Source organism: Chinchilla lanigera, unplaced genomic scaffold (assembly GCF_000276665.1).
Source record: "Chinchilla lanigera isolate Chin_1 unplaced genomic scaffold, ChiLan1.0 scaffold00040, whole genome shotgun sequence".
Taxonomy (NCBI): Eukaryota; Metazoa; Chordata; class Mammalia; order Rodentia; family Chinchillidae; genus Chinchilla; species Chinchilla lanigera.
Genome location: NW_004955441.1, coordinates 4,934,222 through 4,945,720, shown reverse-complemented (window position 1 = coordinate 4,945,720; position 11,499 = coordinate 4,934,222). Strand labels below are relative to the sequence as shown.

Here is an 11,499-nt window from a genome sequence, read left to right as displayed (position 1 = left end):
CAGAGAACTTTCTACCTAGTATACACAGTGATCCAAATTTTCAACCCCAAAGGGCCTGTCTGTGTTGGACAGGAGTAAATTCCCACCAACATTTACTGCGAAGCATGCAATTACCATAAGGAACCCCTTGGTTGAAGATGTATTCCATTGTGTAGCTAGGACACTATTGGCCCCTTGCTAAGAAATATCAATAACGCCACATTCCCTATATTTCCATGATGGTTGGATGTCAAGAGAAACCTACAGTGTCCAGATGCAGTTTCAGTTTCTCCTCTGAGGAATTCTGGGGAAATAAAATCCAAGGTCATGCAAGCAAGAGGTACTTATTTCAGAGGGTGTGTTTAGGTTGAATTGTGGGGGAAAATCTTTCCACTTCCACTGTTTCCCAGCTGTGCGCTCTATCCAGGAAGAAACAGCAGGCTACTTGAGAGCGCAGTACTCGGACTTGCTATATGCTGTCTCCCCCTGGGGCTGCTACTGAGTCTTCCTACAAGGCCAGCTGCTTTGGGGTTCATGATAAAACCACTGAATCCCGTGGTACTCAGGGTACCCCTCACTTCTCTGTCCTGTACGTTGTTCCTGTTTGGGAAGGACACCATGAAGGTGAACAAGACACTTGGAATGTCGCACACCAATGTGCTGACTGAGACACGGCAGGAAGGATAAGCACACTGCATAAGTATTTACTCCAAAGAGTGAGGGAAATAACTATATAACTCCAAAAAGGGAAAACAAACCCCTGCCTCCTCCATGATGAGAAGATTCACACAAAACCTAACCAATTGGACACCAAGTGGCTGCAGGTCCCCGCTGGGGTGTCAGAGGATGCTTTACACTGGTAGGTGGCCTGCTAGGCGCTTAGCCGCGAAAGCAGTTTTGATAAGCAGTCCCTCCTGGTAAACTCCCATTCCTGCTGCCACTGAGAGGCTAAAACCCCGGAGTGTGACTGAGGTCACCAAAATAGGCAGAACTGAAGCAAACAGCCGTATCTTTATCTCAGACTGGGTGCAGTCGGGCCAAGGACAAGAAGGTAGTTGGCCCTGAGCAGGTGGAATGGGTAGGCTTTCATAGGGGAGCTAGGGGAGGGGCATTGTGGAGGGGAGTACAAAATTTGAGGTCTCTGAGTAAGGGATCTAAGGCTAGGTGACAGGGCGGTGCTGGGTACAGGGGTGCTGGCAGGCACAGCATGTCTCGTGGGTTTTGCAGAATCAGCTCTCTGAGGTTAAGCTATGTGTGGCAGGGTCCAGGTACCTGTTCAATGCTGCGCTCCTGTAGGTGCGAATAACAGATCTACTGGGGTGTTTACAGGCCCGGACATGAACTACGTACATCTTCTGTCACCAAGAGGAGGTGGTACTCAGACTGAGTCACTCGGTTACTCCTGTTATAAATAGCAGCGCCTGGAAGCCACCCCTTCAGCCGCATCCCCAAGGTGTGGGCTGAAGAGTTCGAGGATCCCCGCTCCGGAGGCGCTCAGCACAGCGAGCAGAGATCCGGGTTTCCGGGCTGCTCCAGGGGGCCGCCCCGCAGCCAGCCGGGAGGTGCGGTCGTCCGGGCCCCCAGTCCGCGCCGTGCCGCCCCGCGCGCGCCAGTTCTCGGAGCTTCCACCCGGCGCGGGCTTGCGCGACTGCGGCTGAGGAGCGGGGGAAGGCGGAGTTGGTGGGGAAACGAAACCGAGAGTGAAGGGGCGGGAAGCGCTGGGCTCCGGCGGCCGCGGAGGAGCAGAGGTCCGCCCTCCCGCACGCGGACGCGTGTCGCCGGCCCCGGACCCCGCGGCGCTGCCCAGCTCCGGCCTCCCGGGCACGGAGCCTCCCGGGAGCTGCGAAGATCGTGGAACGGTAGGCATGGCACGCTGTTTTCCTCCCGGGAGAATCTGTCTCGGGACAAGTAACCCATGTCTGTCCTGCAGCGATAGAGGGGGTCGGGGTGGGTGGGAGTGGGTTGTGGAGGAAAACAGACGTGCCCAGTGACTTCACAGGCAGTTGAGAAATTGGGGGGCCCGAACTACCCATAGATCGGCTGAATTATACCCAGAGAATTACAGTTGTTTCCCAGCGGCCCAGCCTCAGCCCCTCCATCCACCTCCTCTGGACATCTCGGCTGTCAGGCCCTCCTCGTGGCTTCGCGTCTCGGCTCCTGTAAACCTTTCTCAGGCTCACAGGCAAGGCCCTTGCGCTCTCCACTGTGGACACATGGGCTTCCTTGTACCTCCAGCCACTAGGCCTTTGCACTGCCAGTTTCTTTTTCCTGGAAAGCTCTTCAGACGCTTGACTGAGCAAGTCCCTCCCTTTATTTTCTCTTCTTGCCAGTTTAATCCTCCCCCAACAACCTGCATATAAAGGAAACCCCTCCTCCTTGTTCTTGTCTGTGCTCCAGTAACTTTTGGGAGGTTGTGTGTCCAAATTTGACCATTAGTGAATTCACAACAGCAGAGTTTTGTTTCTTGATATGATCCCGGAACCTAATACCCAGTAGGTGCTCATTAAACGTTTCTTACGTGAATGATGATTCATAAATACTCTTGGGTTCCAGAAAAATGAAATTTCGCATTGCCCGTGTTTTCTTTGGTACTAAAAATGCCTTTTCAGATGTGAGCAAAAAAGATATACTCTCTGCAGTCACTTGGGAACTTAAAATCTTGGGCAAGTTATGTTCTTGTTTCCTGCTTTGCTTATTTGAATCTGAAGAGCCAACACGCTCTACTTGTAGATTATTTACCTGTTAACTAGACACTAGTTGAACGCAAGTTATACGGGGAGCCGGTACTGGAAGGGGCTCCGCTCCGTGGGCGGCCACTGTCTGCTGGATGGGAATGGAGGAAACTTCTGGGCCTGAGTAAGAGGAACAAGGTTTGTTAGTGATTATGATGGAGATTTCTTTAGGTGGGTGAGGTCTGCCCAAGGAGCCCACTGCTTAGTTTACAGAGCAATCAAGGCGGGGAAGATTGGACAAGATGGACTGGCAAGCCCACAAGAGGAGGTAGTAGCTGCCCCTCCAGCATCAAAGAAGACTGTGTTGACCCAGAGAAATGAATGGGAATTGCCCTCTTGACAGAGGATGCAGATACTACATTTGGCATTTAGATAAAAGCAGGTGAAAACTCCTGGGATGGGGAATCCGGAAATAGTTTAGTATTCATTCATTCATTCATTCATTCATTATTGAGCCCTTTTCATCGTCTTGATGCTTTTCTTCTTGTAATTCCTGGTCTGTTTGGAAGCTAGTGAAGTACCCAGTTGTAATGAAGAAACAAAGGGTGTGAAAGTACCTAAGGTTTTGAGCTGATAACTGTGGGCAGCAGGAGCTGACAGAGCAAAGGCAGCACAAGAGGTAGAGTCAGAAGCAGTTCAGAAGGGAGCTGGTTAGGCAGGGCCAATTGGGAGTGAAGGAAAGGGTGAGTGGTGGAATGGGCTTTTGAGAACCGTCGTTGTTTAGGTGCAGTTTCAAGCCACAAACCTGGAGGTGGTCATCATGAGAGTGTATGTAAGCAGAGAAGAGATTTAAGGACTGGATCCCTGGACACTACCATAGAGAAAGGGAGATGTGGAGGAATTGGGAAAGAAGATAAGAGCAGCTTATGAGAAAGGATAAAAACCAGCAGAGTAGCTATTTTAGAAGTCTGAGCTTAGAAAGGGAGAAGGAGGAGAAAATGGGCAATCAAGTGTTGGTTGTGGGCCAAGTAGATAAGGACCAAGAACTGACTATGGGATTGAGCAATGGGGCAGCCATTGGTAACCTTGGTAAGAATAGTTTTGGTGGCTTGTAAGGGTGCATATTTGGGTTGATATCTTAAAAAGATCACAAGGTAACTGTTGTTAAAAAAAAAAAAGGAGCACTGGGGATTTAGCTCAGCGGCAAAAGCGCCTGCCTGGCAAGCACAAGGTCGTGAGTTCGGTTCCTGGTACGGAGAAAAACCAAAAAAAAAAAGGAAAATAGATGTTGGTGAGGATATGGAGAAACTGGAACCCTTGTGCATTGCTGGTAGAAATGTAAAATGCTAAAGCTACTTGCAGACCAATTCAGCAATTCCTTTAAAAGCTCAACATGGAATTACCATATGATTGTCTTAGTTACTTTTCTCTTGTTGCTGGGACAAAATACCTGACACCCAAAATTAAGGAAGGAAAGGTTTATTTTGCTTACAGTTTGTGGAGGTTTCAGTCCATACTTGGCAGGTTACAAGGCAGAGTGGCACATGGCAGAGAGCTAGGGCTCATGGCAGCAGAACACAGCAAAAGCAACAAGCACAAAAGAGAGGAATGGCCCCAAGCAGCCTCTTCCTCTCCCTTACATATGCAAACTATCCACCCCAGGGTGGGTGTAGCTCTCATACCCATAATCAGTCAAACTCTAAAAGCCTGCCCCATGACCACATGAGGCTTTGGGGACCTCACACAAGAGACACAAACCATAACAATGATTAACTCTACTTCTACTTATCTACCTTAAAAATTTGAAAGTAAACACTTAAACAGATATTTATATACCAGTGTCCATAGCACCATTATCCACAATAGCCAAGGAGTTGAAATAACCTTTGGCCATCAACTGATGAATGGATGTACAAAATGTGGGATATGCAACCAATGGAATATTATTCAGCCTTAGAAATTCTGAGACATTCTACTATGTGGACAAACCTTAAAGATATTATGCTAAGTGAAATAACCAGACATTAAAGGACAAATATTGCATGAGTCCAGTTTATGAGGTAACTAGACTAAGCAAATCCATAATGACAAAAAATAGGACAGAGACTAGTGAGGGTAAGGGCAAGGAGAAATAGGGGAATTATTGTTTAATAAGAATTTTACTTGGAAAGATGAAAAGAGTTCTGGATGTGGATGGTGGTAATAGCTGGGTAACATTGTAAATGTAATCAATGCCAATGAATTGTACATTAAAAAATCATTAAAAGGATGAATTTAATGTTGTGTACAGTATTAGTCAGCTTTCCATTACTATAACAAAGTACTTGACTGTATGAATTTATTTATTTATTTATTTATTTATTTATTATTATTTTTTTTTGGTTTTTCTCCGGTACCGGGAACCAAACTCACGACCTTGTGCTTGCCAGGCAGGCGCTTTGCCGCTGAGCTAAATAACTGTATGAATTTATAAAGAGAAAGATTATTTTAGCTCATGGTTTTGGAGATTCCAGGCAAAGATGAAGTAGCCTTGTTGCTCTGGGTCTCTGATGAGGCCCCATGTCATAACAGGAGTATATGGCAGAGTAAACCCCTCACCTCAGGAACCAATAATTAAAGAGAGGAGAAACAAGTCAGGCCTCATGGTGCACATCTGTAATCCCAACACTCTGAGAGAGTGAGGCAGGAAGATTGCAAGTTTTAGCCCAGCCTAGGCAAGTAAGTGACTTAATGAGACACAGTCTCAAAATAAAAAATAACTTTAAAAAAATGGACAGGGATATATAGCTCAGTGGAGAAAATTTTGGGTTCAATCCCCAGTACAGGCTGGGCATGGTGGTGCATACCTGTAATCCCAGCACTTGGGAGGCTGAGGCAGAAGGATCACCATGAGTCTGAAGCCATCCTGGGCTACATAGTGAGTTCAAGGCCAGCCTGAATTACATGGTGAGATCCTGTCTCCCAAAAAAAAAAATCCTCAGTATGGGGCCAGGGGGCAGGAGGGGGGGAACAGAGAGAGAAGGGGAGAGGGAGTGAAGGGAGAAAGGGAGAAAGAGAGGAAGAAAGGGGAAGGGAAAAAGGAAGGGGAAGAAGAAGGGGAAAAGGAAAGAAGTAGAAAAAGAAGGGGCAGAAGAAGAGGAAGAAGAGGACCAAGACCACCATGAAGACAACGATGAATAAGACGAGGTGGAGGAGAAGCAGGAGGAAGAGGCGAAAGGAAAGTAGGATTCCACAGTCCCCTTCAAGGGTGCACTCGTGATCTTCTGTGAGGTGTACTACTCATATTTTGATTGAGAATTCATAAAATCTGTATAACAGTTTTGGAAGTGTGTTCATTTTCACTATATTGGTTCTGCCTATCCAGTTACAGAGTATATCTTTCCATTTTCTGATATACTCTTTGATCTTTTTCAAAGTACTGTAGGTTTTAGCGTATAGGTCTTTCATTTACTTTGTTAGTATTTCATTTTTCTTGATGCTATTGTAAAAGATGTGGTTTCCCTAATTTCTCTGTCAGTGAGGTTTTTTTTTCCCCTTCTCTCCCCAGGGGACTTTTTTGTTTGACTTAAAGTTTAGAAGGAGCACTGGAGTTTGTTATTTATGTACAGGAATACTATTGATAATTGAATGTTGACTGTATATCTTTCTCCAGTGCCAAATTTGGTTATTAGTTCTAGGAGTCTTTTGGTTGAGTTTTTGGGGTCTTTTATGTAGAGTATCATGTCATCAGCAAATAATGATAATTTAACTTCTTTCTTTTCTATCTATATTCCTTTTATTTCTTTCTCTTGTCTAATTGCTCTGGCTAATGTTTCCAGAACTATATTGAATAGGAGTAGTGATAATGGGCATCCTTGTCTGGTTCCAGATTTTAGAGTGAAGGCTTTCCATTTTTGTCCATTTAGTATAATATTGGCTGTTGGCTTGTCATAGATAGCTTTTATTAGATTGAGATAGACCTTCTATTCCAACTTTCTGTAGGTTTTTAAAAAATCATTAATGGGTATTGGACTTTCTCAAATGCCTTTTCTGCATCTGTCGAGATGGTCATGTAATTTTTATCTTTGGTCCGTTAATATGATGTATTACATTTATTGATTTGTGTTTATTGAACCATCCATGCATCCCTGGGATGAATCTTATTTGGTCATGGTGTATAATCTTCTTGATGACTTGCTGCATTCCGTTTGCCAGTATCTTATTGAGGATTTTTGCTTTTATGTTCATTAGGGAGATTGGCTTGTAGGTCTCTCTTTTGGTTGGATCCTTCTCTGGTTTTGGTATCAGGGTAATGCTGGCCTTAAGGAATGAGTTAGGGAGTATTGCTTCTGTTTCAATTTCATTAAAGATTTTGAGGAGTAATGGCATTAGATCATCTATAAATTTCTTGCAGGATTCAGGAGTGAATCTGTGAGGAACTGGTTTTTCTTTGTTGGTAGTTTTTAAATTATGCCTTTAATTTCATTGACTGATATTAGTTTATTGAGAATTTTTATGTCTTCTTGATTCACCTTTGGGGATCCATATGTATTTAAGAATCTGTCCATTTCTTTTGAGTTTTCCATTTTATTAGAGTACAGGTTCTCAAACTAGGTATTGATCATCTGGATTTCTACAGGATCTATTGCGATTTTGCCCTTTCCATCCCTAAGTGTATAGATTTGATTCTTTTTGTTCCTTTTCTTTGGATAAATTTAGCTAATATTTTGTCAATTTTATTTAATCTTTGAAAGAACCAGCTCTTAGATTCCTTGATTCTTTGTATTGTTTTCTTAGTCTCAATTGCATTAATTTCTACTCTAATTCTACTCTAATTTCTACTCTTTGTAATTTCCTCCCTCATATGAGCTTTAGGCTTGACTTGCTCTTATTTTTCTAGAAGCTTGAGGTTCAATATTAAGTTATTTATTTGAGCTTGCTCTGTTTTTCCGATGTAAGAATTCACTACTCTAAATTTCCCTTGAAGAACTACTTTCACTGCATCCCATAACTTTTGGTATATCATATTAACATTAACATATAATTGTAGAAACTGTCTAATTTCTTCTTTAATTTCATTTGTGACCTATTGTTTGTTCAGGAGAGTGTTACTTAATTTCCATGTGTTTGTGTAGTTTTTGTGATTTCTTTCATCATTGATTTTCAATCTCATTGCACTGGGCTGGGGATTTAGCTCAGCGGCACAGCGCCTGCCTGGCAAGCGCAAGGTCATGAGTTCAATTCCTGGTACTGGAAACCCCCTCCCCCCCAAAAAAAAATACTAGAAGTCAATTTCATTACACTATGATCTGATAATATATACAGAATAATTTCAATTCTTTTGCATTTACTTAAGCATGTTCTATAAGCTAATATGTGGTCTGTTTTAGAGAAAGTGTGCTTATGGGGAGAATGTGTATTCTGTTGTGTGGTTGAACACTCTAGCTATCTAGTAAATCCATTTGCTCAAAGGCTTGGTTCAGCTCTGCTATTTCTTCGTTGATTTTTTTTGTCTAGTCGATCTATTTGTGACAGTGAAGTAAGTCTCCCATTGCAGTTGCATTGGTGCTTATCTGATTTTTCCTATCGATCAGTGTTTGTTTTTTATAGTTGGGTGTGTCAGTATTTGTTGCTTATATATTTATGATTGTTATTCCCTCCTCTTGGATTGTTCCCTTAGCAAGTATGGAGTAACTTTGCTTGTCTCTTCTCATCAGTCTTGGTTTGAAATCCACTTTGTCTGCAGATAGAAGAGCTACCTCTGCTTTTTTCCGGGTTCCTATGTGACAAAATTCTTGAGAGAAACAACTTAAGGTAGAGAAGATTTTTTTTCTGGTTCATAGTTTTAGAAGTCTCATTCAATGGTCAGCTGTCTCCACTGCTCTTAGGCCTATGGCAAGGCAGGAGCATCATGGTGGGAGATCGTGGAGGAGGAAAGCTGCTACCTCATGGCAGTCAGAAGTAAGAGAGGCCAGAGAGCAGAGAGAGACAGAGATGAAGGGGCTAGAGCAGTGGTGGCAAACCTAAGGCATGCGTGCCACGCAGCGGGCTCGCAGAACCCTCTCTGTCGGCACACAAGCCAAGTCAGCCCAGCCAAAGTTTGACAAATGATCATGCATACAACACCGTAAATCACATTAATTGTGCAAAAGCACACCAAGTGCGAACTTTGACTGTTCAATAAAAAGCTGTATCACTGAAAGTCCTGTCACTGTGTTTTTCTTTTAACACAAATGATGTTAATGCATGAGTTGTTTTTTCTGAACCTAAAACCTTGGTATTAAGGTTTAGTTGCAGTGTTGGCATTCGGTCTCTGAAAAGTTCTGAAAGTTTTGCTATCACTGAACCAGAGAGTGAGACAGCTGGAGAGAGAGAAGCCAAATGTAGTCCATAGGAAGGGGCCAGATGTGGTCCCTAAAACCCACTTCAATCCTGGTGTCCCTTCAAGGAGGCCCTACTTCCTATTTCTATCACTTCCCATTGATGCCTTAAAATTACGATCTCATAGTGATGCGCAGATGATACTAGAGACCTCACGGTCCCAGCATTTCCCAGAAGCCCATCAGCAACGAAATTCCACAATGAGCCTTTGGTGGAACGTTTCAGACCCAAACCATAAGACTGGAGAAACTGTCCTAAAACTGATTTCTGCAAATTTCAAAGGAGAATTTTTGGGATTTCAGTCTACTTCCATGCAGCAGAAATCCTTCATGAACCCATAAACTTAACTTACATATACAGTAAACTTTGAATTTATGTGAGGCCGAAATGAGTCATATAAAGGAGAGGGTCCCTACTGCTGTCCTGCTACATCCATTGATAAAATGTTCTGTGAGTGTCACTCACGAAAACATCTTTTCTCTTATAGGTTATCAGGAAAAATGGCCACTGGTCTTTCACCAGGTTTCTACATAGAAGAACTTAATAAATACCATCAGAAGCATAAAGTAAAAGTTTCCTATCAGGAACTGTCTGTGACAGGACCGTCACACAACTTACTGTAAGTTGCTATCAAAAAGATATATCTCAGGGGCTGGGAGCATAGCTCAATAGTAGACTATGTGCTTAGCATGTGTGAGGCCTTGGATTCCATACCAAAAGGAAAAAAAAGCTATATTCTATAAATGTGAACCTGGGCGTTGGCAACTCTGGCACAGTTTTGAGGGCAATACTTTAGCCATATTGCAAAGTTATCAGAGTTCTGTGAAAGTCCTCAACGTGTCTTCAGCTGACTCCAGCAAAAAAGAAAAAAAGGGCAGGCATAAGCTTCCCCATGTCCAGGAAGATGTGCTATTTTGCTACTTGGCGGGGGGCTGTTTAAATTCTACACCAGACATAGGTTGGAAGTTTTCAAGGTGATCATGAGAGGCGGGGGTCCTTGGAGACGTGTGCTTACATAACCCAGGAGCTGCGCCATGATTGTGAATCTTCTCTTTGTGATCAGGTATACATTTCAAGTAGTTATAGATGGAAGAACATTTCCAGAAGGTGAAGGTAGATCAAAGCAGGAGGCAAAAAATGCTGCTGCCAAATTAGCTTTTGATGTACTTACTCAAGAAAAAAAGGTAAGTTATTGCTTTTTTTTCCTGTGGAAAGGGAACTCATAAATAGTTTGAATTTTTCTGTGAAAAAAACCCGTATGTAGAGTAAAGCCATTTGGAAATTCTTTTACATCTAAGAATGTAGTTCAGTCTTTTTTTTTTTTTTTCCTCTGTCTCTATTTCAGTGAAACTCTAGGAAACAGTGGGCAAAGCTGAATCACACCCAGTTAGAGTGCCCGCAGCAGTTCAGTAGTCTAAAGTTGAACAAATGTGGCAAGGGAAAAATGTTTAGTAAGAAGTGAATTTACAGGGACTGGGGATTTAGCTCAGCGGCAAAAGCGCCTGCCTGGCAAGCGCAAGGTCGTGAGTTTGGTTCCTGGTACTGGAGAAAAACAACAAAAAAAAAAAAAAAAAAAAAGAAGAAGAAGAAGTGAATTTACAAGTTCTGTGAGGGGTCTCCTCCACTTGATTGAAAATGTTCAATAGAAATGGAAAAAGAGGTGCATGTGCTTGTAGGGAGAATGATGTACAGAGGGGCAAATAATGAAGAATGATCTTAAATAGAGTTGGTTTCCCTGAAGATGTAAGCACAGTGAACAGTACAGAAGAAAGCTATATGGGGAATGGGTGTATAGCTTGGTAGTAGAGTATGTGCTTAGCATGGGGGAAACCTTGGGTTTGATCCCCAGAACTAAGCAAATAAACAAAACTATCTAAAGAAATTTCAGTTGAAAATGTGAATAAATTAAACACTTGACTGCATATTAAGATAACTCACTAGATATAGGAAAATGCCAAACCCCCAAGAACAATACTGATCCTTGTGAAAATACTGAGCTCCAGGGAGAAAGGAGGAAGTCTACAAAGATCTAAGTAGAAAAAAAATATAGAAAATGTCAAAATGAAATAAAAGTCATGCTGTCTATTGCAACATTAAAGCACAGGAGACAGTAAAGCAATGCTTGTAAAACGAGATAGAAAATCACTTACATCTGAGACTACAGATCATTCTCAGATACAGAAGAAACTGGAAGAATTTGGCTATCAAGATACTTTCCTGAAAAATCTTAATTGAAGATGTCATCTTTCTAGTAAAAATTAAAAATAATCAAAGTCACTTTTCTAGTAAAAATTAAAAATAATCAAAGTCACTTGCAAGTTATTTATAAGTTAGGAAATTGCAGTCGAGAAGTTAGAGAAAACAATATAATATCTGCCAAGCGGCTGAGGAAAGACAGTAATAATGATGGCAGAAATTAATGCAAAAGAAACCAGAAAGTAATAAGGAAGATCAATAAAACCAAAAGCTAGTACTTTTTTTTTTTTAA

The 11,499-nt window shown here is 42.5% G+C and overlaps 1 protein-coding gene across 1 annotated transcript in view; it reads left to right on the top strand.

Annotated features, from left to right (window-relative positions):
• Positions 1-1,377: 1,377 nt before the first annotated feature.
• Positions 1,378-11,499, top strand: part of Eif2ak2 (eukaryotic translation initiation factor 2-alpha kinase 2) — a gene marked incomplete in the record, with an annotated part of 36,026 nt that continues 25,904 nt past the window's right edge. The window contains 3 exon segments of the mRNA XM_013517630.1: positions 1,378-1,838; positions 9,499-9,630; positions 10,075-10,195. Coding sequence (XP_013373084.1) covers positions 9,512-9,630; positions 10,075-10,195 — 240 coding nt within the window.